The sequence below is a fragment of the Oncorhynchus kisutch genome, linkage group LG18 (assembly GCF_002021735.2).
Source record: "Oncorhynchus kisutch isolate 150728-3 linkage group LG18, Okis_V2, whole genome shotgun sequence".
Taxonomy (NCBI): domain Eukaryota; kingdom Metazoa; phylum Chordata; class Actinopteri; order Salmoniformes; family Salmonidae; genus Oncorhynchus; species Oncorhynchus kisutch.
In genome coordinates this window covers 40,746,398-40,770,321 of record NC_034191.2, presented here as the reverse complement: position 1 = coordinate 40,770,321, position 23,924 = coordinate 40,746,398, and the positions used below count along the sequence as shown (strand labels likewise).

The window sequence follows — 23,924 nt, the reverse complement described above, 5'->3', positions numbered from 1 at the left end:
TCTGCCGATAAGAATGTGGTGATTGACAGAGTCAAAAGCCTCGGCCAGGTGGATGAAGACGGCTGCACAGTATTGTCTTTTATCGATAGCGGTTATGATATCGTTTAGGAAGTTGGGCGTGGCTGAGGTGCACCCATGACCAGCTCGGAAACCAGATTGCATAGCCGAGAAGGTACGGTGGGATTCAAAATGGTCGGTGATCTGTTTGTTAACTTGGCTTTCGAAGACTTTAGAAAGGTAGGATAGATATAGATCTGTAACAGTTTGGGTCTAGAGTGTTTGGGTCTAGAGTGAAAAGGGGGATGACCGCGGCAGTTCTCCATTCTTTAGGAATCTCAGATGATACGAAAAAGATGTTGAACAGGCTAGTAATAGGGGTTGCAACAATTGCGGCTGATCATTTTGGAAAGAGAAGGTCCAGATTGTCTAGCCCAGCTGATTCGTAGGGGTCGAGATTTTGCAGCTCTTTCAGAACATCAGCTATGGATTTGGGTGAAGGAGAAATGGGGGAAGCTTGGACAAGTTGCTGTGACTGGACATGACAGTGTCCCAGAACTCTTTGGAGTTTGTGCTACAGGATGCAAATTTCTCTTAGGAAAGCAAAGGATAGCATTTTCAAACTGCCTGTGTATATTGGTTGCTAACCTCCCTGAATAGTTGCATATCGGACCCATTACGGACGCAGGCATTGAGGCAGTTATCGCTGAGATCCTGGTTGAAGACAGCAGAGGTGTATTTAGAGGGCAGGTTGGTCAGGATGATATCTATGAGGGTGCCCATGTTTACGGATTTAGGGTTGTACCTGGTAGGTTCCTTGATCATTTGTGTGAGATTGGGAGCATCTAGCTTAGATTGTAGGATGGCCAGGGTGTTAAGAATATCCCAGTTTAGGTCAACTAACAGTACAAACTCTGAAGATAAATGGGGGGTAATTAATTCACATATGGTGTCCAGGGCACAGCTGGGGGCGGAGGGCTGAGGGTGGTCTATAACAAGCGGCAACAGTGAGAGACTTATTTCTGGAAAGGTGGATTTTTAAAAGTAGAAGCTCAAACTGTTTTGGCTCAGACCTGGATAGCATGACAGAACTCTGCATACTATCTCTGCAGTAGATTGCAACTTCACCCCTTTTGTCAGTTCTATCATGGCGGATAATGTTGTAGTTAGGGGTGGAAATTTCAGAATTTTTGGTAGCCTTCCTAAGCCAGGATTCAGACACGGCTAGGACATCAGGGTTGACAGAGTGTGCTAAAGCAGTGAATAAAACAAACTTATGGAGGAGGCTTCTGATGTTAACATGCATGAAACCAAGGCTTTTACTGTTACAGAAGTCAACAAATGATAGTGCCTGGGGAACATGAGTGGAACTAGGGGCTACAGGACCTGGGTTAACCTCAACATCACCAGAGGAACAGAGGAGGAGTAGGATAAGGGTACGGCTAAAGGCTATAAGAACTGGTCGTCTAGTGTGTTGGGGACAGAGAATAAAAGGAGCAGATTTGTGGGCGTGGTAGAATAGATTCAGGGTGTAATGTACAGGTATGGTAGGATGTGAGTACAGTAGAGGTACACCTAGGTGTTGAGTGATGATGAGAGAGGTTTCGTCCCTGGAGACACCAGTTAAGTCAGGTGAGGTCTCTGCATGTGTGTGGGGTGTGACAAAAGAGCCATCTAAGGCAACAAATGAGGGATCTACAGTGAAATAAAACAATACGAACTAGCCAAGACAGCAGTAGACAAGGCATATTGACAATCACAGGTGTTGATCAGGAGAGTTAAGACAACAACGGGTAAATGGTGATGAATGGGCAGAACGGGTCTGTTAGGTACATACAGGACCTGAGTTGGAGGCTGGGGCCAACAGGTAAAGGAAATTAGGTACCGTGTAATTGAAACAGTCCAAGGGGCATCAGCTGTGTAGCCGAGTAATCATAGGGTCAAAAGAGCAGCAATATGTGAGTCAGGGTGCCGTTCGGTAGTCACTACTATGCTAGCCGAGCAGGGGACACAGCGTTCAGAAAGCTAGCAGGCCCTGACTAGTAGATTGTTCTTCGGCGACATCGTAACAGAATAGCCTGTTGAGACCACATACGTCGGCAGCCCAGTGGTGATGGATCGGTGGGGCTCCATGTCGACAATAAAGGTCCCGGGCCAATTGTAAAAGGAGGTATTGTAGCCCTAGAATTATCTGATATATGGGCCTTGCTCTAGGCTAGTTCGGCTAGCTGGTGCTTGCTTCGGGACAGAGGCATTAGCTAACAGTAGCCACTTGTTTGCAGCTAGCTAGCTGCGATGATCTGGTGTAATGATCCAGAGTGGCAGGAATCTGATGATGTGGTAGAGAGAAGCAGTCCGATATACTCTGGGTTGATATCGCTCTGTGCAGACTGGCAGGTATTGTCTGAGCTAAGGCTGGCTGCTGACCGAGAAAAACGTGAAGACCGCTAGCCGGGGTTAACAAAGACTAGTATCTAGTTAGCTGGCTAGCTCCTGATGGAAGTTCCAGTTATAAGGAATAAAAATAGAAGATCCGTACCACATTGGGTGAGGCGGATTGCAGGAAAGTATATTTAGTTCATAGATAGAAAGTGAGATTAAGATATATCCGAAAAGGACCGGCTATTTACATGGGATAAGACAAAGACAAACACACACATCCTACTGCTATGCCATCTTGGATGCAGATTCCCTGTGATGAGTCTAAGCCCTTGAGTACACTTAATTTGATAATTTTACTGCTTTTAAGCCCTGTTTGATAATGACTGATATCCTTGGGTATTTATATATAGTATAAGTCATTCTTTGTAGCGACGTTTGGTATTTGAAACTCTGGGGACAGCACCCTTAATGATGACCTACGTAGTTCCCTTCAGCTAACACAGACATGGTAATTTACCACATGAGCGAGATTTCTCTCCTGTCTCCTTGTCCTCTAAGGAAGAGAAATGTAACACTAAGGAATGCTAATACAGGTTTCCCCTGTGTGTAGTGTGGAGGTGCAGTAGCTAGTTACTTCATTATCAGGCAACAATGGCATGGAATTTCAAATAGCCTAGTACAAATACTTCCCACTAGGCACAGACATCAATTCAACATCAATCCCACATTGGTTCAACTTAATTTGATTGAAATGATATGGAAACAATATAGATTCGACCAGTGTGTGCCCGGTGGGCTCTCTCACTCTCTATCCCTCTCTCTCTCTCCCTCTCTCTCTCTCTTTTTCTCCCTTCTCTGTTTTACGGGTGGTTTGTCTGTTTCGATGCATTGTCGCTGTTTTCTTCATTTCCCTGAGAAAATTATAATTTTCTCTCTTCCTCTGTAATTTGATCTTTTTTCTTTATCGCAACTAATTTCCTCACAAATATAGTCTTTTGTATTCTTATGTGGCCTGTATATTCACTGGCCTCATTTTGAAAGTAATCCACTTTTTCATGGGTTTAAATTATTTCCTGTAATGAGGTGATGGGCTGGAATCATTTTTTGAACAATCCTGCTAAAGTAGCCGTATAAACTACCCCTTCCCATCATATACCCAGGCTGAAGATAATATTAACATAGAGGGTGGTGTGAGTCACAGTAGATTGTTCTTTCTATAGTCAGAAGGACATGTCAGTGTCAATACAGAATATTTCTTTCTGTGGTCTAAAGGCATGAGTGTCACTTCATTATGCTCTCTCTAAGGACGCAACACTTACGACACAAATGTTCTTTCAACAGTCTAAAGGACACATGCCTTTTGCAGGAGGTTATTTCTATAAGTAGGCCTACTGTACATATCACATTGTCACTGGAGAATGTTCGTTCTTCTGTCATTTAAAGAGCTAGTGTCAGTGCCACATTTTCTTACCACCGTCTCCGTGATCTGAGTGACATGCTCTAGTCTTCCATTTGATGTGTTGCAAATTGAGGTTGGTCGACACCCAGATAGGAATCTGAGCGCAGCAGGAGTGCAGAGGAGGCTGACATCAAACAGGGGTAGCGCCAGGCCCCCCCACCATCACCATCACTCTTGACTGAGTGTTTATTACGCGATGCTATATCACTCCCTGGGAGGAAGATGAGGAGGGGCTTGGGTGGGCTTCACAGGCTTTACAGCATGTCCATCCATCCGTACGACCTACCACTTGATCCCAGATCTGATCCCAGAGCAGCCATTCAAAATAACCCTGCTGTGATGAAAGTTCCAACCTGCTACTGCATGGAGCTGTCTCCGGGAGAGAGTGGGAAATTGGTCTTGATGGATGCCTAGTTAGTGTTCAGTGAATGTGCGAGTGGTGTGAACATATGCCCCAGAGTGTTGAAGGTGATTGTCCGTGTTGAGGTGCGGTGGTGTTTAAGAGCTCTTGTGAACAGGCATTTGGACAAAATTACTGTTCTTAAGATTCAGTTTTTTCCAATTTCACAAAAAGTACTTGGCCAAGATTAGATGAAGATTATCGCTCTTCTTGGTCTTTTTGAGAAAATCAGGACTGCTTGATTGGGATTTGTCTTTCAGGGTGAAGCAGCCATCTTGAGCCGGGGCGGCAGGGTAGACTAGTGGTTAGAGCAAGGTACAAATCTGTCGTTCTGCCCCTGAACAGGCAGTTAACCCACTGTTCCTAGGCCATCATTGAAAATAAGAATTTGTTCTTAACTGACTTGCGTAGTTAAAATAAAGATAAAAAATATATATACAGTGGGGGGAAAAAGTATTTAGTCAGCCACCAATTGTGCAAGTTCTCCCACTTAAAAAGATGAGAGGCCTGTAATTTTCACCATAGGTACAAAATGAGAAAAAAAATCCAGAAAATCACATTGTAGGACTTTTTATGAATTTATTTGCAAATTATGGTGGAAAATAAATATTTGGTCAATAACAAAAGTTTCTCAATACTTTGTTATATACCCTTTGTTGGCAATGACAGAGGTCAAACGTTTTCTGTAAGTCTTCACAAGGTTTTCACACACTGTTGCTGATATTTTGGCCCATTCCTCCATGCAGATCTCCTCTAGAGCAGTGATGTTTTGGGGCTGTTGCTGGGCAACACGGACTTTCAACTCCCTCCAAAGATTTTCTATGGGGTTGAGATCTGGAGACTGGCTAGGCCACTCCAGGACCTTGAAATGCTTCTTACGAAGCCACTCCTTCGTTGCCCGGGTGGTGTGTTTGGGATCATTGTCATGCTGAAAGACCCAGCCACGTTTCATCTTCAATTCCCTTGCTGATGGAAGATGGTTTTCACTCAAAATCTCACGATACATGGCCCCATTCATTCCTTCCTTTACACGGATCAGTCATCCTGGTCCCTTTGCAGAAAAACAGCCCCAAAGCATGATGTTTCCACCCCCATGCTTCACAGTAGGTATGGTGTTCTTTGGATGCAACTCAGCATTCTTTGTCCTCCAAACACGACGAGTTGAGTTTTTACCAAAAAGTTATATTTTGGTTTCATCTGACCATATGACATTCTCCCAATCTTCTTCTGGATCATCCAAATGCTCTCTAGCAAACTTCAGATGGGCCTGGACATGTATTGGCTTAAGCAGGGGTACACGTCTGGCACTGCAGGATTTGAGTCCCTGGCGGCGTAGTGTGTTACTGATGGTAGGCTTTGTTACTTTGATCCCAGCTCTCTGCAGGTCATTCACTAGGTCCCCCCGTGTGGTTCTGGGATTTTTGCTCACCATTCTTGTGATCATTTTGACCCCACGGGGTGAGATCTTGCGTGGAGCCCCAGATCGAGGGAGATTATCAGTGGTCTTGTATGTCTTCCATTTCCTAATAATTGCTCCCACAGTTGATTTCTTCAAACCAAGCTGCTTACCTATTGCAGATTCAGTCTTCCCAGCCTGGTGCAGGTCTACAATTTTGTTTCTGCTGTCCTTTGACAGCTCTTTGGTCTTGGCCATAGTGGAGTTTGGAGTGTGACTGTTTGAGGTTCTGGACAGGTGTCTTTTATACTGATAACAATTTCAAACAGGTGCCATTAATACAGGTAATGAGTGGAGGACAGAGGAGCCTCTTAAAGGAGATGTTACAGGTCTGTATGAGCCAGAAATCTTGCTTGTTTGTAGGTGACCAAATTCTTATTTTCCACCATAATTTGCAAATAAATTCATAAAAAATCCTACAATGTGATTTTCTTGAATTTCTTTTCTCATTTTGTATGTCATAGTTGAAGTGTACCTATGATGAAAATTACAGGCCTCTCATCTTTTTAAGTGGGTAAACTTGCACAATTGGTGGCTGACTAAATACTTTTTTGCCCACTGTATATATATTCATTTCACTGCCATTTCAGCTGAAGGTTAGGGTCAACTCATATTTGAGATCCATCCCCTCTTTGCACTGACTATGCAATGCAATATTATATCTGACTATGCACTATGCCCAATGCCACCCAACAACTAAAACCAATATCTGACCATGCTAAGGTATGCATCCTCACCAGAGTGCATGCATAATGTTAGCCTTCCTGTTATTGAGAGTCACTTCACCTGCTCTGTTATTATAATACCGGTATTATAGTATTCTTCAAGTTTTGGAGACCACATAGACTTTCACCCATATACAAAATTCAATCTCTCGCAGGAGGGGTCAATGAATTTGGAGAGCATGTTGAGGCTTGAATGACAAGCAATCTCTAGTGATGAGCATTATAAGCGCACTGGCACGTTGCCTCCATTTCCCTGTGCTCATATGACCATATCCCTTTTATAAGGAGTCAATGGAATCTAATGTGATGTGCCCACCAATCCAAGGATAGTGTGACTCATATACTGTATTCAAATGGCCCATTTAATATCCTGTAAAAGGCAACCGTCTGTCTGCATCGTGACCCAGTAGACGATATTTACGTGCATGTATTATTTCGTTATTTGATTGAATTTCTAATAAATATGGCATAACGTCTTATGTGTGCTTGACATTTTGCCATGCCCAATGATTTCTGCACGATCTGCCCTCCTTTCCAATATGCACCAATCTGATGATAGACAGCCTTGTTTAAGAACGGTAAATTGTTTACTGTTTCCCCTCCCACCCATTTCCCCTTCACCGAGACAAGATAATGGCGCCAGGCTACATCATTCTCAAGTAGACAGAACATGCACCTTGGCAAAAGTAGCTAGCACTCGGAGGAAGTTGTGCAATACAATCTGTTCCACTGACTAGCCAGTCCTGATGTGGCTGCACTTGGCAAAATGACTGCCAGAGATTCAAGGGAGGATAACAACTTAACAAGGGATTGAGGTTTCAAATCCCTTTCTTCCCTCTGCCTCCATAGTATGAAGTCAGATCTTCCCATGTACTTAAATGCACCATCTCTCTCCCAGACAAGGGAATGTGGTGCATTATTAGGAAGGCAATTAACTAAAGACTGTATGACAGTAATTCAATTAAGTGCTCTTAGATGGTACTCTTTGGCAGCGGTGTAAATCTCTCAGTATCTGAGATGAATACGGCATGTCAGGGCAGACGGAAGAAATCAATTAATGCCTACGGGGGAGTAGGTAGAGTCTTGAACCCAGGCCGACTTCCTGTCAAAAAGACAGGGTATAATTTGATGAGGTTTTCTGCGTCAGCTTCCTTATTGGACCTGACATCAATCACAGGGGGACACTGAGCTCCCTTTGAAGAGGGGAAGAAGGAGATAGAAATTGATACGAGGGCTTTGACAGTGACACACGTTATTTTAGGCTTCTTCTGAATCAGTTCTCAAATAAGTGGTTTCTGGCTGCACACTACTCTCAATGACGCAGGTCGATTCAATGATTTATTAAATAGTAAACACCACTACAAGAAACTGATGGTATTTATTGGAAAAGCCAGCTGAATGACATGATATTTATGGCCCCGAACCGTGAATGACACAGTCTCTTCAGTCATGAAGTATTATATTTAAATGTATATATTTCTAGAGATGTGACGGTTCCCGGTTCAAACGTTTAAGATGCGAGTGCATCGGTCCACGTATCGTTCATGTATTGTATAGGAGCCCATGAGACACGTATCAAATCGTCTTGAAAGGGAAAGGTGAACATGACTCCTGTTTGGACATGCATTAGCATGACTTTGAAGATGTGCACAGAAACACATGTATGACTGTGTGTCACCCACTCCCAGATGAACATTTAAAACGGTCTTTTCGGGTTATCTGAAAAGCAGGAAAATCAGCAGAATACACGATGATGCGATTTTTGGCCTGTGACCAAATAAAGTTTGTCTTCAAAACTGAATGGTGGAGATTACTACTGTCTGAAGTGTGGTGGAGTCTGTCTTTGGTGGCTGCCTGTGCTTGTTACTGTTGTAAGCCTACCTGTACAGGGAGTGTGATTGTGTGATAAACCTTCCACCTTCTTTCTCACCCACTTCCCAGACACAGCAGGGGGGGGGGGGGAAGCACGCCTCACACCCATCTTCACCCCACCTCTTAAAATAGCAGCTACCACGTCTTTGTTTGACAAGGCTGATCTCAACCCAGTTATCCCGAGATACCCTGGCATGAGATGGAACAGGCGTCACGCTGCTTTCTCTCTCTCCTCTTTTCTACCTCTCCTATTTCCTCTTCGTTTTCTACATTCCTCTGGAAGCACTGCACTGCATTTTCTGACATGTCTTCCTACACTCTTAGAAAAAAAGATGCCATCTAGAACCTCAAATATTTCTTCGGCTGTCCCAATAGGAGATGCCTTTGATTAACGCTTTTTTGGTTCCAGGTAGAACCCTTTTTGAGTTCCATGAAGAGCCCTTTCTTCATGGAACCCAAAAAGGGTTCAACCTGAAACCAAAAAATGGTTCTATTGGGACAGCCGAAGAACACCCTTTATTTCTAAGAGTGTATGAGTGCAAGGTCTACTGCCTCCAGCCCACTTTACTGAGGCAGTTGTTGCTCGACTGGGCGACGCCATTGTGAGTGCAGCACTAATTTAATTATATCTCTGGTGTTGATATAAATTGATTGGAGAATGAGACTCAAGGTCTGTCGCTTGTCTTAAGCATCGAGGTTCATTGGCCCTGCCTTCCACCTGCAATTCAATGCCTATTGGAGGCTCTTAATGGCTTTAATTCTATTTGATATGTAGCGAGGGCATATGCTTCTGGCAGTAATCAAGTACATGTTTTATGTGGTGCTGTGGGGTTAAACTGTGTAGCATTGATCATCCTCTTCACTGTGTATTTCATCTCTCACCCATCCACCCATATCACAGACAGACAGACAGACAGACACACACACAAACACTCACACTCTGTATTCACTCCACGGAGATGCAAGGTTGAGTTGAAGCAGCAATTTGAAAGTGTAAAGAAATCTGAGCATACTTGCTGTTCCTCTCACGTCTGGATTGGAATTGAGAAATGATAGAATTGCTAAACTCTAGTTCCCCTAGTTTACTCTCCAAAGTTTTCCTCAGAATACTGTAGCTTAGGGTCCTTTCAGAATAAAGCTTTGAAAAAAATATGATTTCTTTCCAAATCATGATTGAATTAAACCTCTCGACATAGGCAAATAAAATGACTTGGCAAAGTCACGATCAAAGAGGCTAGCAGGTGAAGCCAACAATGAATGTAAACTTAAGCAGGATTTGTTCACGGTAAGTCAAGGCTGGGCCTGCCATACAAAACCAGACATACCTTGTCTTTAACATTTGCCATTGGCAAACATCATGTTAACCTGTATGTGTTTTTTCTATGCAAATTAAATGTATGTGGACAACCCTTCAAATTAATGGATTCGGCTATTTCAGCCACACCCATTGCTGACAGGTCAAGTACACAGCCATGTAATCTCCATAGACAAACATTGGCAGTAGAATTGCCTTACTGAAGAGCTCAGTGACTTTCAATGTGGCACCATCATAACATTTAGTGAAAAGCCTTCCCAGGAGAGTGGAGGCTATTATAGCAGCAAAGGGGGGGGGGGGGGGGGGCAACTCCATATTAATGCCCATGATTTTGGAATGAGCAGATGTCCACATACTTTTGGCCATGTGGTGTATTTTTATTACATAACCGCTAGTGTGATTGATTGATTGATTGACATTTCATTTAATGTAATGTAATGTAATGTAATGTAATGTTACCTTGACTTTACCTAACCACCTTTGCTCACATTTCAACTAAATGGGAGGCTGGCCCATTGACGCTGCCCTCTGCAACTCCAATTCATCACACAGGTTATTCCATAGGAAGAAAGTACAGGAAGTACCTCCATAGGAAGAAAGTACAGGCCGCTCTGCCTCTGCACTCCAGAGCAGGGTGATTTGGATTGAAGCTGGGTGTTTTTTATAGCCCATCACTCATACGCCAGGTATCTCTCTGTCTCACTCTCTCTCTCTATATATATATATATCTCTTTCTCCCCCAGAGTGAAACAATTCATGCTCACTCCTGGCTCTGTGGTCAGGGTGGCTCATCATCTTTATAATATAGAGAGAATTGCTCTTTGGACAGTGGGGCCTACAGCGAATGGGAGCTATTTTCTCCTCCCAAAATCGTGAAATAGCAATTAGATTTCTCTCTCGTTGTCACTCCCAACCTAAATCTATCTGATTGTGCTTTTTGGGCGAGGGCGGATGTGTGCAGTGGATTTGAGGTACAAAGCATGCTGGGAAAACTCTAAGTAAGTGCTTTCCCCCCCTTTCTCATTCTCTTTCTTTCTTGCTTGCTCTGTTTTCTCTCTCTCTCTCTCTTTATCACACATACACATTCTCTCTCCTTGTTTTCTCCTGAGGTTAGCTATTTGGGGGGGGGGGGGGGTTATGGGGTTGGCTTGACTGATTCAAAGACTGACAGGGTCGCAAGCTGAGAAAGTGCTTAAGTGAAGCTCTCTCTCTTTCTCCCTTGAACTCAAATGGGCTGAGCATCTTGAGGATTGTCAATTGTTCATCCAAGACTAATAATGTTTGGATTGCCTTGAAGTCAGCATATGTTGTTTTATCCCTCATGGAGAGGAAGGGGGGGGACTGGCTCTTCTTAGACTGTTTGGTTTAGATCCACTCTCCGACACTCTTGTTTACCTCACTGTGTTTACCTAATGGTTGGAATGCACTGGTCGGACTGGCTAATGTGTGTAGAGTGACTATTGCTTACCTAGGCTGTTAAGGAGAGCCAAATGAAAGCATTTCCATGTGGCTGCAGTGTTGCAGTGAGCAAATCGATCTGCATTCACATCGACCCTTTTCTTTCTGCACTATGACTCAGCCCCTGGAAGCCTCAAAACCAGAAAACACCTTCACAATGGAGTGGCTGTTAAGAAGCACTGTCCATAACATAGTCACTCATTGCTTTAGCACGGCACTCAAGCTTTTTTAGTAGCAGCCTACTTGGCCCAATGTACATCTAGGTACCTGTAATTCAATATCTTCAGAAGAACCATGTGTCATACTGACAGTGAAAGGAGACACGGGCATGTCGAAGTGTTGCAGCTTGTGACAAATCCCTTCGTTGAAGAAATGACAGGTGCATCTTCCACAACAACAACAAAAACAAACAAAAAACAATGCAGTGACAACATGATAACCTGTCTCCTTTGCCGACTGGAGTGACAACACACTGCATAATGGTTGGTTAGGGAGGAGCGTTTGCAGGTTGCAGCCATTTCTGGATCTTTTGCCTTCCTCTACCCTCACACCTGGGGAACAGAGAGAAGATTGGCTTCTTGCCTGCTCCTGCAGGGACTTCTGGTCATCAGATGACCATAACCACTGACACCCATCTGCTGCAAACGATTGGGTTGTGGCGAGTTCAGAGACAATCAGAGCCACGAAGTCAGGGGAACCGGGTGTCACTTCTTTGCACCCCCAGTGTCATGACTAAACCTGTTGCATGAAAATCTGAGCCCCGAAGGTCCATTTTAGAAGGCCGTTCAGTTGACTCCATCCTAACGCCTTAGTTGCGGAGAGGTCTGACACCGTGTGTGACCACTGACCACCACCGGAGACATCAGTATGACCTGCTGGATTGATAAATGTTGCTCTTTAGCTGCCTCGGACACGTCTCAGATGAGGAACACAGCGGGTCCACATTGGGGCAACCAACTGTTAAAGGAAACCCCAGGTGATGAATCTTGTGCAAATAGAGGGATGGTTGATTCCAAGCTCTCTTCTAATTTTGTTTGATTTCCACGTTTGAGCCGACCTTGAAACCCCTTGCCCTAGATGTCAGATGTGAACGATTTTAAAAAGGAAGAGGGGGAGACTGTCCTACTGATAAGCCTGAGCAACCATTCTACTAAGATGTGCGTTTGACCTTTCCAGCTATTAGCAATATCAGAGGGTTGTAAAGCACCAGAGTGCTAGGCTCAAATTCCGGCTGCTGTACTGCGAGATAGGAGAGCTGTGCAGGGTTGATGTTGATAGTGCGAGGGAGCGATTACATGAACTGTAGAAGAAGGAAAAAAACTGTGACACTGTCTCCTGCTTGCCAGACTGGCTGCTCTGGCTGTCAGATGGAGCTGATTTGAGACGGTGCAGGGGAGGCTGTTATTAGAGTGGAAAGATTTCATTTGATGTTGTCTTTATGACACGGCCAAGATGCCAAACCTCAGGGTATGTCAGTGAGTGCGTGAGTGCGTGAGTGAGTGACTATGCACACGTGAGTCCATGTTTACGTGTGTGTGCCTCGTCATGTTTCGATTTTATCCTCTAGTATCATGTCTAACCCTGTCTCTGATTAAAGGGGATAACATAACTCACTAGTGTGACTAATTTACAACTCAGTAGATGCCTGTAGGGATGCATGTATTGCTAAACGAATACATATCCAGTCGATAGAGCAGAAAATCCTTCAATATTCATTAATGAATAGGTTTAATCAGGTGTTGCTTTGTTTGTTTATTTAACAGCAATATTAGCATGTTAATTTGTCTGATTAGACAAGCACTACAAATGTTTTAGTTTCCCACTGAGAGAAATGCATTCAAGGTGCAAAGGCTGCAGTGCTGTAGTGATCAGTTCAGTTGTCCAGTGCAGGTCCCATGCAGTGTAGCTCAGTGTGCATATTGTCTACTCTGTAGGGTTTGCATGACAGACATAAAACATGCTAATAGATACAGGGATGACTGAGCCTTCCTGAGGTTTGTTTGAAATGTATATTCAAGCCCTGAAGGGCCACAAGAAAAATGATGACGCAACGATGAGCTGCCAGAGATTTCAACTGAGCGCTTGATCTCACCGGCTTTCTCAATGCAACCATTACCCAAATCCCCCCAAAAAATCACATATAATCTGTGTGAGAACATGACCTTATTACAAAGCTCTATCCACAACTTTCATGTCATTGTCTCTTGTGAATATGCACAGTCAGCTACCACAGTCAAATCATGTAAATCTTTTGGGATTTTTCATTTAAATTCAACATAAATTGTTTATCATTTATCGCCCACACTGCCCAAGGCCACCGCATATTGATGAATGAAAAGCAATTTCTGAAACGTCTCCTATACTCAGCTCTGGTGGAAAATGAGTTATTTTTCAACTTCTTGTGTTTTTCTGTCTCTTCTCTAAGACGTAATCAGTTTTCTGTCGTGGTCGAGCTAATTAACTTTATATGTAAATGTGTCTGTAAAAGTGACAGTTGGTGTTTTTCTTTTCCTCATCTGTGTTTTTTTTTCTCTCCCTGTCAATCACAGGCAGATTGGCAGGTGGCCCGAGCTGAGCCAATGACAGGCGGAGAGGAGTCTTAACGTCGGGCAGGCTTGAGTCCAGCCAAAGTAAAAGCTGTCAACATGAGTCCAGCCAAAGCTGTCAACATAGAACAGAGTGGAGGCTACCCACATACACATACACGGATGAGAGCCCAGGGCGCCGGCTTGTGGACGACGCCAAGTGGCGGCTTCCCCTCCACATCTATAAGGTACGCTGAATAGCATGGCCTCGGTGGGTTTTTTCTTCTTTTTTTTTCACCCTCAAGGACAGAACATGACGTGGCTGTGTTCCGATACCTTCCCTAGAATACTATCTACTTAGAGTTCATGGCCAAAGCATTTCTTCATTCTAAGTGGTAGGCTAGTATGCTAGTGCGGATATTGGAGCATAGCTGACTTCTATACAGTCTGCGGGAGACTTTGACCCTGTGTCACACAGCAGCTGCAGACTAACTTACTGTAGGAAATGTTGATGAAATAATGACTTGCTCTACTCTGATATCCCCTAGTTGAATGTGTAAACATGATAAATGACTTGCTATTAACTGCTTGTTCCATGATGTGTATGCAATTAAGACTCCAAGGTAGTTGATGCTTTAATGCACATTCTGGATGCAGGTTCTCATATTTCACTGTACACACTGCCAGGTAAACACACTCATTAGCTGGATGATGTCATGTGATTCGAGGAGCACGCCATTGACAAGTGGGTGCTTATTTGGATAATACAGGCACCAGAACTAAAACTCCTAATTAGAGTAAATGGGCCACATCTTAGGTAGTAATAGCGGCTTAATTCCTCTTAAATAGCAGTCTCCCTGGGCATGCGAAGGGCAACGTTACTTTAGCTGCTGCCAAGCAGGGTAGGGGAGTGCTGGGCCGGGTAAAGTGATGGTTGGGACAGGAAGGTTGTACATGAGGAGGCTACGTGGCTGCTTCCCTCGAAGGGAGAGTGCCTGGCCTATTCTTAGAGAGGCTCCTTTGACCCACTTCACATTGATTAGAGGCATGTTAGATGGCAGAGATAGAGAGACAGCTTGGAATGTGAACATAAAGTCCCCAGTCATAGAAAGAGACACTGTACTTGAACCCTTTCCAGGGAGATTTTTTTGCCACTTTTCCCCAAGTGTTAGGGTGTAGGGTAAACAATCTGGAGAGCAAGGACCGAGCACTGGAAGTCAACATGCATTAGTGCAGTGGAACTGACAACAGCGTTCATTCATTGGTTTGCCATTCATTTGGCACACCAAAGGTTACACTGTATCAATATGAAAACCATTTAAATGCAATTCAAATTTTGTAAATCAGTCCTTGAGGTTTCTCCATCAAGCTACACCATTAGGAAAAAAGGGTTTGAAACGGGTTCTTCTGCTGTCCCCATAGGATAATCCTTTTTGGTTCCAGGTTAAACCCTTTTGGTTTCAGGTAGAATCCTTTTGGATTCTATGTAGAACCCTCTGTGTTAATGGTTCTACCTGGAACCAAAACCGGTTCTTCAAAGGGTTCGAAATAGCATTTTTTTTCCTAAGAGTGTAATCTTATTCGCCACCACTTCTTACAGTATAATGTGTTTTGAATATGCCCTAAAGATAGATGTGAACCAGCAAACTTGTTGTGACTGTCACTGCAGTATTTAGTTATTTTGTGTGTGTGTGTGTATACTGCTATGTGTGTGTGTGTGTGTGTGTGTGTGTGTGTGTGTGTGTGTGTGTGTGTGTGTGTGTACTGCAGTGTGCATACTGCAGTGTGTGTGTATACACTGCAGCATTTAGTGATTTTGTGTGTGTGTGTGTGTGTGTGTGTGTGTGTGTGTGTGTGTGTGTGTGTGTGTGTGTGTGTGTGTGTGTGTGTGTGTGTGTGTGTGTGTGTGTGTGTACTGCAGTGTGCATACTGCAGTGTGTGTGTATACACTGCAGCATTTAGTGATTTTGTGTGTGTGTGTGTGTGTGTGTGTGTGTGTGTGTGTGTGTGTGTGTGTGTGTGTGTGTGTGTGTGTGTGTGTGTGTGTGTGTGTGTGTGTGTGTGTGTGTGTGTGTACTGCAGTGTGCGTACTGCAGTGTGTGTGTGTGTACACACACACTGTGAGTGAGATACAGCCAGAGCTATTCTCGTGATAAACTCCCCAATCAAAAGGTGTTTACACATAGATCAATTCATGAACTAAACAACTACTGTTATAGTTGAATCTCGAGCTCTGTCCATATACTTTCCTGATTAAGTCATTTTTCCAACGATTGTTAACCGACAGATTATTTCACTTATAATTCACTGCATCACAATTCCAGTGGGTCAGACGTTTACATACACTAAGTTGACTGGGCCTTTAAACAGCCTGGAAAATTCCAGAAAATTATTTCATGGCTTTAGAAGCTTCTGATGGGCTAATTGACTTCATTTGAGTCAATTGGAGGTGTACCTGTGGATGTATTTCAAGGCCTACCTTCAAACTCCTCTTTTCTTGACATCATGGGAAAATCTAAATAAATCAGCCAAGACATCAGAAAAAAATTGTAGACCTCCACAAGTCTGGTTCATTGTTGGGAGCAATTTCCAAAAGCCTGAAGGTACCATGTTTATCTGTACAAACAATAGTACGCAAGTATAAACACCATGGGACCACGCAGCCATCATACCGCTCAGGAAGGAGACACGTTCTGTCTCCTAGAGATGGACATACTTTGTTGCGAAAAGTGCAAATCAATCCCAGAACAACAGCAAAGGACCTTGTGAAAATGCTTGAGGAAACAGGTGTAAATGTATCTATATCCACAGTAAAAAGAGTCCTATATCGACATAACTTGAAAGGCCGCTCAGCAAGAAAAAAGCCTCTGCTCCAAAACCACTATAAAAAAAGCCAGACTACAGTTTGCAACTGCACATGGCGACAAAGATGATACTTTTTGGAGAAATGTCCTCTGGTCTAATGAAACAAAAATAGAACTGTTTGGCCATAATGACCATCATTATGTTTGGAGGAAAAAGGGGGAGGCTTGCAAGCCGAAGAACACCATCCAAACCATGAAGCACGGGGGTGGCAGCATCATGTTGTGGGGGTGCTTTGCTGCAGGAGGGACTGGTGCACTTGACAAAATAGATGGCATCATGGGGACGGAAAATTATGTGGATATATTGAAGCAACATCTCAAGACATCTGTCAGGAAGTTAAAGCTTGGTCGCAAATGGGCCAACCAAATGGACAATGACCCCTAGCATACTTCCAAAGTTGGACAACAAAGTCAAGGTATTGGAGTGGCCATTGCAAAGCCTTGACCTCAATCCTGTAGATTTTTTGGGACAGAACTGAAAAAGTGTGTGCGAGCAAGGAGGCCTACAAAACCTAACTCAGTTACACCAGCTCTGTCAGGAGGAATGGGCCAAAATTCACCCAACTTATTGTGGGAAGCTTGTGGAAGGCCACCCGGAACGTTTGACCCAAGTTAAACAATTTAAAGGCAATGTTAACAAATACTAATTGAGTGTATGTAAATATATGACCCAATGGGAATGTGATGAAAGAAATAAAATAAATAAATCATTCTCTATACTCTTATTCTGACATTTCACATTCTTAAAATAAAGTGGTGATCCAAACTGACCTAAGACAGGGAATTTTTACTAGGATTAAATGTCAGGAATTGTGAAAAACTGAGTTTAAATGTATTTGGCTGAGGTGTATGTAAACTTCCGACTTCAACTGTATATGCACAGACTTTTACCAAGGCCTTTTACATGAATTTCAATGGAGAAATCGAAAATACAATCTCTGGATTCGTTTTGATTAATGCATTCATTCTCAAATGGGCGCTGCATCCTAAATGTTAGGGGCTCAGAGAAATCTAAAAAGGGTTAATAGCCGTGAAATGTGGGAGCAGCAGGGTGGAATGATCATATTAAGGAGTTACTTTGTCTAAGGGCAAAGTAAATAGCTAGTAATTGCTGACTCCACTGTGATAAAACAAAGAGGCAGAAAAACAACAAGTGCATGGACATTGTTTAATCTATAAACTTATAGGCAAATCCAGGCTAGATGAAAGAACATAGAAAGTGGTATTTGTATGTGTTTCGGGAATAATATGACCATCTATATTCAATATCTGGCTCTTCCCCTGAAGCGATGATGACACCGGGCAGTAGGTAGCCTAGTGGTTAAGAGCCTTGGGACAGTAACTGAAATGTTGCTGGTTCAAATCCCTTAGCTGACTTGGTGAAAAATATGTCGGTGTGCCCTTGAACAAGGTGCTTAACACCAATTGCTCCTGTAAATTGCTCTGGATAAGAGTGTCTGCTTAAATGTAAATGGATACAAAGGCTTGGCCCTTGGTTGACCGGGCAGCTGGATGAGAAGGACATGGTGTGGTGTGAGGGCATGGTGGCAGACCAAGGGTAACACTGGGCAGGCAGGTCGGAAGGGCACCCCAGAGGTACCAGCTGCAGCCAACCAGCCAGCAGAGCTCTCTAAGGGATGCCCTACACAGTGGCCCTACGGTAATTAAGTGTTAGACATTCAGAGATAATCCCTGACAAATATGTCCGGCTGGAATCATAATGAAGCCCAATGCACATATCTTTTCTCCTCCATAGCCACAGCAGCTGCTGTATATGGAAATGGGTTGGTTGGGATGGTTTTAAATCCACCTAATTTTCAATGAATTATCGCCTTCCTTGATTTTCTATTCATTTATGCATAAAAGAGAAACTAGGTGTAGATGGAAGAGTCAGAATTATTTATAAAACAGTAGATTAATTGTAATTTGTGACTGACAATCTGACAAGGCCTCTGATGATGGCCACCAACCAACCGCTGACCAAACGCCTAGACCAGAGGCACCAAAAATCAATCTTGGTTGTCCTTGCGTTGTTGTTCAGTTATTCTAACCACATTGTTTGGTAAGCTAATATAAATCTGCTTGTGCCAGGGGGGCTCTATTCCAAGAGCCTTCATTTCACTGAAATGGATCGTTCAAATTTCATCTTTGAGCTGACAGCTGCTCCACGACGCCCACACACCACTGGAGCAGTACTGTTTTGGTTTCACTGCACATCCACACTACTTTATTGGACATTATAAACGGGGTAGTTCAAGCCCTGAATGCTGATTGGCTGACAGCCCTGGTATATCAGACCGTATATCACCAGTATGACAAAACATTTGTTTTTACTGCTCCAATTACATTGGTAACCAGTTTATAATAGCAATAAGGCACCTCATAGGTTTGTGGTATACAGTATGGCCAATATACCATGGCAAAGGGCTGTGTCCAGGCACTCCACAATGCGTCGTGGCTAAGAACAACCCATAGCTGTGGTATATTGGCCATATACCACACCCCCTTGTGCCTTATTGCTTAAATGTTTTTCTCCTCCGTCTTAGATAATGGACCCACTCTATTGACTCATATTCATGCCTGTGTCATGTCCGGGGCCCCATCAGCGCTCATTGCAGTCTAGGGCGGGTTAAGGGGAACAGTACAGGAAGTAAAAGTGACCACTATTAGAGAGAACACAAGAAGCGGAGTGGGACCAGTAGCCATTAGCCGATGTCCATGCAACATTATTAACAGCGATGCACCTGGCTGCATGGTGCGCTGACGACAACCTGGTCCTCAATGCAAAGAAAACCAAGGAGCTCATTGATGATTACAGGAAGTCTAAAAACTACAGTCCCGCCCCAGTTCTCATTGATGGCATTGAGGTGGAGCCTGTGCCCAGCTTCAAATTCCTGGGTGTCTACATCTCCGAGGACCTCTCCTGGACGCTCAACACCTCAACCCTGGTCTCAAAGGCGCAGCAGCGCCTGTACTTTTTAAGGAGGCTGAAGAAGGCCCGCCTGTCTCCCAAGATCCTGGTGAACGTTTACCGGCGCACCGTCGAGAGCATTCTGACTCTGTTCAATGACAATAAAGTTGAATCTAATCTAAAAAAGGAGTGTTGGGGATCATCATAAACATTACACCCTCTTTCCCAATCACATACAGTATGGATTCCATACGTCTAGGTGAATTATTTGGAAAAGGGGGCATCCCGGTTCATGGCTTGCATAGGGTTGGAAATCTATTTAGTGTGAAGAATAAATACAATTTGAAATGGAATTTTCTCACCTAGAAGCAAACATGTCACTACATGAAATCTTAATGAAGACATAGGAATATATATGCATGTTTTATGGTGTGGGGGTGTTATGCAGTGTCATTGTTATGGACAGAGGTAGAAATAAATGTGAGGCTATTGAGAGTTTCAATTGGATGGTGACGGTCAAATGGTGATTGTGAGAGGAGATGTTGTTGCAGAATAGAACCGTTAAGTGCTCTACTCAGATGACATATACATTTGAACACACATCAATGCATCAGAATAATAAAGTGTCAGTGATTTATCTTTAGCTTGGAAGAAGGAAGACCATTATTTAGAATAGGCAGATGTAATGATCTTTTATGCTTTTGAACAACCCCCACTCTTTCATAGTATTTCATCTGCCTGGGATAGGTTAAATCTCTGGTTCTTTCTGCCCATTTAATTTGGGAGGATATGTGTGTATGTGTGTATACACTGCAGCATTTAGTGATTGTGTGTGTGTGTGTGTGTGTGTGTGTGTGTGTGTGTGTGTGTGTGTGTGTGTGTGTGTGTGTGTGTGTGTGTGTGTGTGTGTGTGTGTGTGTGTGTGTGTGTGTGTGTGTGTTTTATAGCCCATTTGAAAAACCTGCCCTCCCCCGTCTATCTATCTCTTGCTTTGTCAGTACTGTACTAAACCTTTCTTACGGTTTACCTTCCCTGCTCTATTCAAATCTTTACGTCGTTTTTGTGCAACTCACTGGCCTCCTCTCACCTTCATTTACCCTCTGTTTTTGTCAATAGCGAAGATACATGAATACACAAGTGACTGTCATATTTTTACCCTAAGCATAACACTCCAGCCATGAATGTCAATTGGAAGAATTAGCAGTCACACAAAATCTTTACCATTTGAAGTAGGTGTGATTTGTGGAAATTATAAATAACTAGCTAATTAATCACATTTGCATTGGCAATGTTTTAGTCTACAGTGTGTCAGCCTCAGGTAGGCTACACCCACCCACACACTGTAACACACGCTGTCGCACACACACACACACACACACACACACACACACACACACACACACACACACACACACACACACACACACACACACACACACACACACACACACACACACACACACACACACACACACACACTGCCACACAAACACATGTGCCTATACATCCCTCCCCACTCCCCTTGCACCCACTCATGTGCTGCTCAGATGGTTCTTATGCGTCTCCATCACCAGTTCTGCTCTAGCTGGGCGTAAGCAGTCTCAGGCTCCCAGACGTTGGCGCCATCTGTTGAGCTTGATTGCCCTGCTGGTGGGGGCATCCTCTGTCTTCCATCTTCCACATGCCAGGCCTGCGAGCCTGGGAGCTCTGACAGGAACCCCCCCCCCACCCCCCCGCTCCCTCTATGCTCTCTCTCGCTCTTCCTTCTGTGACGTGTCAGTGTCATGTGACGTGTCAGTGTCATGGCAGACCATGATGAGGTGTCAAAGCGCTCTTTCTCTCTCACACACCCTCCCTCTCTCTATTTCTCTCCCTTTCTCGCTCGCTCTCTCTCACCCCCCCACCCCACCCCACCCCCTCTCTCTCGCTGTCTCATGTGCCACTCCTGGTCTCTACCGTTCTGTGATTATTGGAGTAGCTGACAGATTTGCCTTGTTCATGTTTTGTTTTCGTGGACAGGACATTCTTTTCATGTCTTCAATAGGTTTGTGGTTATTTTACTTCCGTAAATTTTGATCTGCGTGAAAGTCCCTGTTTTCTCGATCAAATAAATGGCACCAGGCGTTATGGTAAAACCTTTTACGCAACGCAAGAATGGGTAGCCACCATGTCAGGTTTTCTCCATTATCAACCAAAGGTATTTGTGATAATGGAGCTGGGAAGAAGTGCTTGGTTATAAACGAATAGAAAAGAACAGAAAGACCAAACATTTCCCCCATCAGGGAGACAAAGAGACTGCCGAGTTGTGGAAAGGTGATGAAAAACCAAAGCACTTTTTGAACAGAGAAAATAGAGAGAAACAGAGAGAATGGAGAGAAAACAAAGTGCTCCGAGTAGAAACGAGATGGAGAGAACATCTCCCCAGTCAGGTGAAAGAGGGACAGAGATTCACTGTTGTATTTACCTCTGACATGAGTCACTCAGGTATGGAGAAGAATTCAAATCTTTGAAATAGTTTTGTTTTTGTTTTTATGAGCATGAATGGAATTTTGAAACGAAAGTAAGTTGTTGAACGTTCTTTTAAATGGGGGAAAGACACCGATGTGGGATCTCTGGGTCCCTAGCAATGAAGCTGCACAAACTCCAATTTATTTTTTGTATTGTTGTTCAACCAACATCTGCCCTTTTTATGTGATTTTCTTTTCAGTAAGAACTTCACACATACAGTACTACTTTTATGGAGGCAACAGGCCACGTGCCACACTCACACAGACGATACGGTGTTGATTGAAAACACGGTGGCTCTGTAGCAACCATTTGGAATCGAAAACAGGGTACAAATGTCAACATTTTTGAAGAACAAATGCATCTCTGGAAAAAAAGAAAGCTTTCCACATTTCACGTTATTTGAATAATACTAAAACTCTTATCTGCTTGTAGCCTTGAATTGCTGCTCGCAGCTGTACTTTCTCTGTGTGCCCGTATTCAGTGTGGTGGCCTTGTCCATTATGCAGCCGTTACCGCTGTTAATGCAGTCAATTTGCTTATCTCTCTGAACCAGTATGTTCCTGACGAGTTGGGAATCCTTGCAGACATTTGCACATTAATAGAGATGGGAGGGGGGGGGGGGGTTCTACTAAGCCAACGTAGGTAATTATTATGGATCCTTTAGCTATTTGATTTAGAATTTTAGGACCCCTTTAGGTATATTAAACAAATATTTACAAAGGATTTGATAAAATATTGAATATGGCCCATACTACTATAGCCCATAGAAATGCATTGAAAAAGACAGTAAAAAAAAATGTATCTTAAGCAATAAAGTTTTGAAGTGTCTGTCCTATATCTAAGAGATATAAGAACGTTCAGGGTATATATTTAACCCACTGGCGATTGTAGCATGTAAATCTTGGTGGGGCAAACTCCCCAATTTTTTTTTTGATGCATGCCAGCAAAGCCACTACACAACACAACATTAAACAATACATGAATTGCACTATAAAGGTGACAAACGGTGTCCACAAACATAAAGCTGTCCCAACAGCAGTGCTTTCTTTTCAGCACCATGGAGTGAATCCTTGTTTTTTTTGTCTGCTGACAATTGAGATGTACAAACTATGGCATAAGGGAATGATGAACGGATAAAAGGCAATCCGTAATTTCGATTAAGACATTAACGATCGAGCTAAGATGGATGTTGTCAATATAACTATTTCTTCAGCACTTTCAAAATGTACAGCAACAGAATTCTGAACATTCTCTCTGTACACCAAGTCAGAACTGTGGGATAAATCAAGGGGGGCATATAAGCAGACAATGAACGCTCCTACAATATTCGACGATGACATTTCTCTAAAACAGGCTTTAGGCTAAATGTGCACCACCAAGACAGAACAGTAGGCTAAGTTTGTATTTGTATTTATTATGGATCTCCATTAGCTGGATTAGATCCATTATGGATCTTTATTCGTTTTTTAAATGTGATTATACTGCTTGCATCAGTTGATGTGGAATAGAGTTCCATGTAGTCATGGCTCTACTGTATGTAGTACTGTGCGCCTTTCATAGTCTGTTCTGAACTTGGTGGCATGTCTTGTGTGGTATGCATGGGTGTCTGAGCCGTGTGCTAGTCGTTTAAACAGACAGGTTGGTGCTTTCAACAACTCTCACAAATTCAAGTAGTGATGAAATCAATCTCTCCTCCACTTTGAGCCAGGAGAGATTGACATGCATATTACTCAAGTTAGCTCTCTGTGAACATCCAAGGGCGAGCCGTGCTCCCCTGTTCTGAGCCAATTGCAATTTTCCTAAGTCATTCTTTGTGGTGCCAGACCACACGACTTAACTGTAGTCCAGGTGGGACAACACTAGACCCTGTAGGACCTGTCTTGTTGATAATGCTGTTCAGAAGGTAGAGCTGCACTTTATTATGGACAGACTTCTCCCTATCTTAGCTACAGTTGTATCAATATGTTTTGACCAATCCAGGGTTAGTCACATCAACTTGCTAAATTTCCACATTATTTATTACAATATTTAGTTGATGTTTAAGATTTAATG

The 23,924-nt window shown here is 43.3% G+C and overlaps 1 protein-coding gene across 1 annotated transcript in view; it reads left to right on the top strand.

Moving 5' to 3' along the window:
- Positions 1 to 23,924, top strand: part of LOC109909356 (leucine-rich repeat and fibronectin type III domain-containing protein 1-like protein) — a 146,845-nt gene that overhangs the window by 69,883 nt on the left and 53,038 nt on the right. The window contains exon 2 of the mRNA XM_031796841.1: positions 13,614 to 13,837. Within this exon, the coding sequence (XP_031652701.1) occupies positions 13,710 to 13,837 (128 nt within the window). The 5' untranslated portion in view covers positions 13,614 to 13,709. The remainder of the gene's footprint in view (positions 1 to 13,613; positions 13,838 to 23,924) is intronic.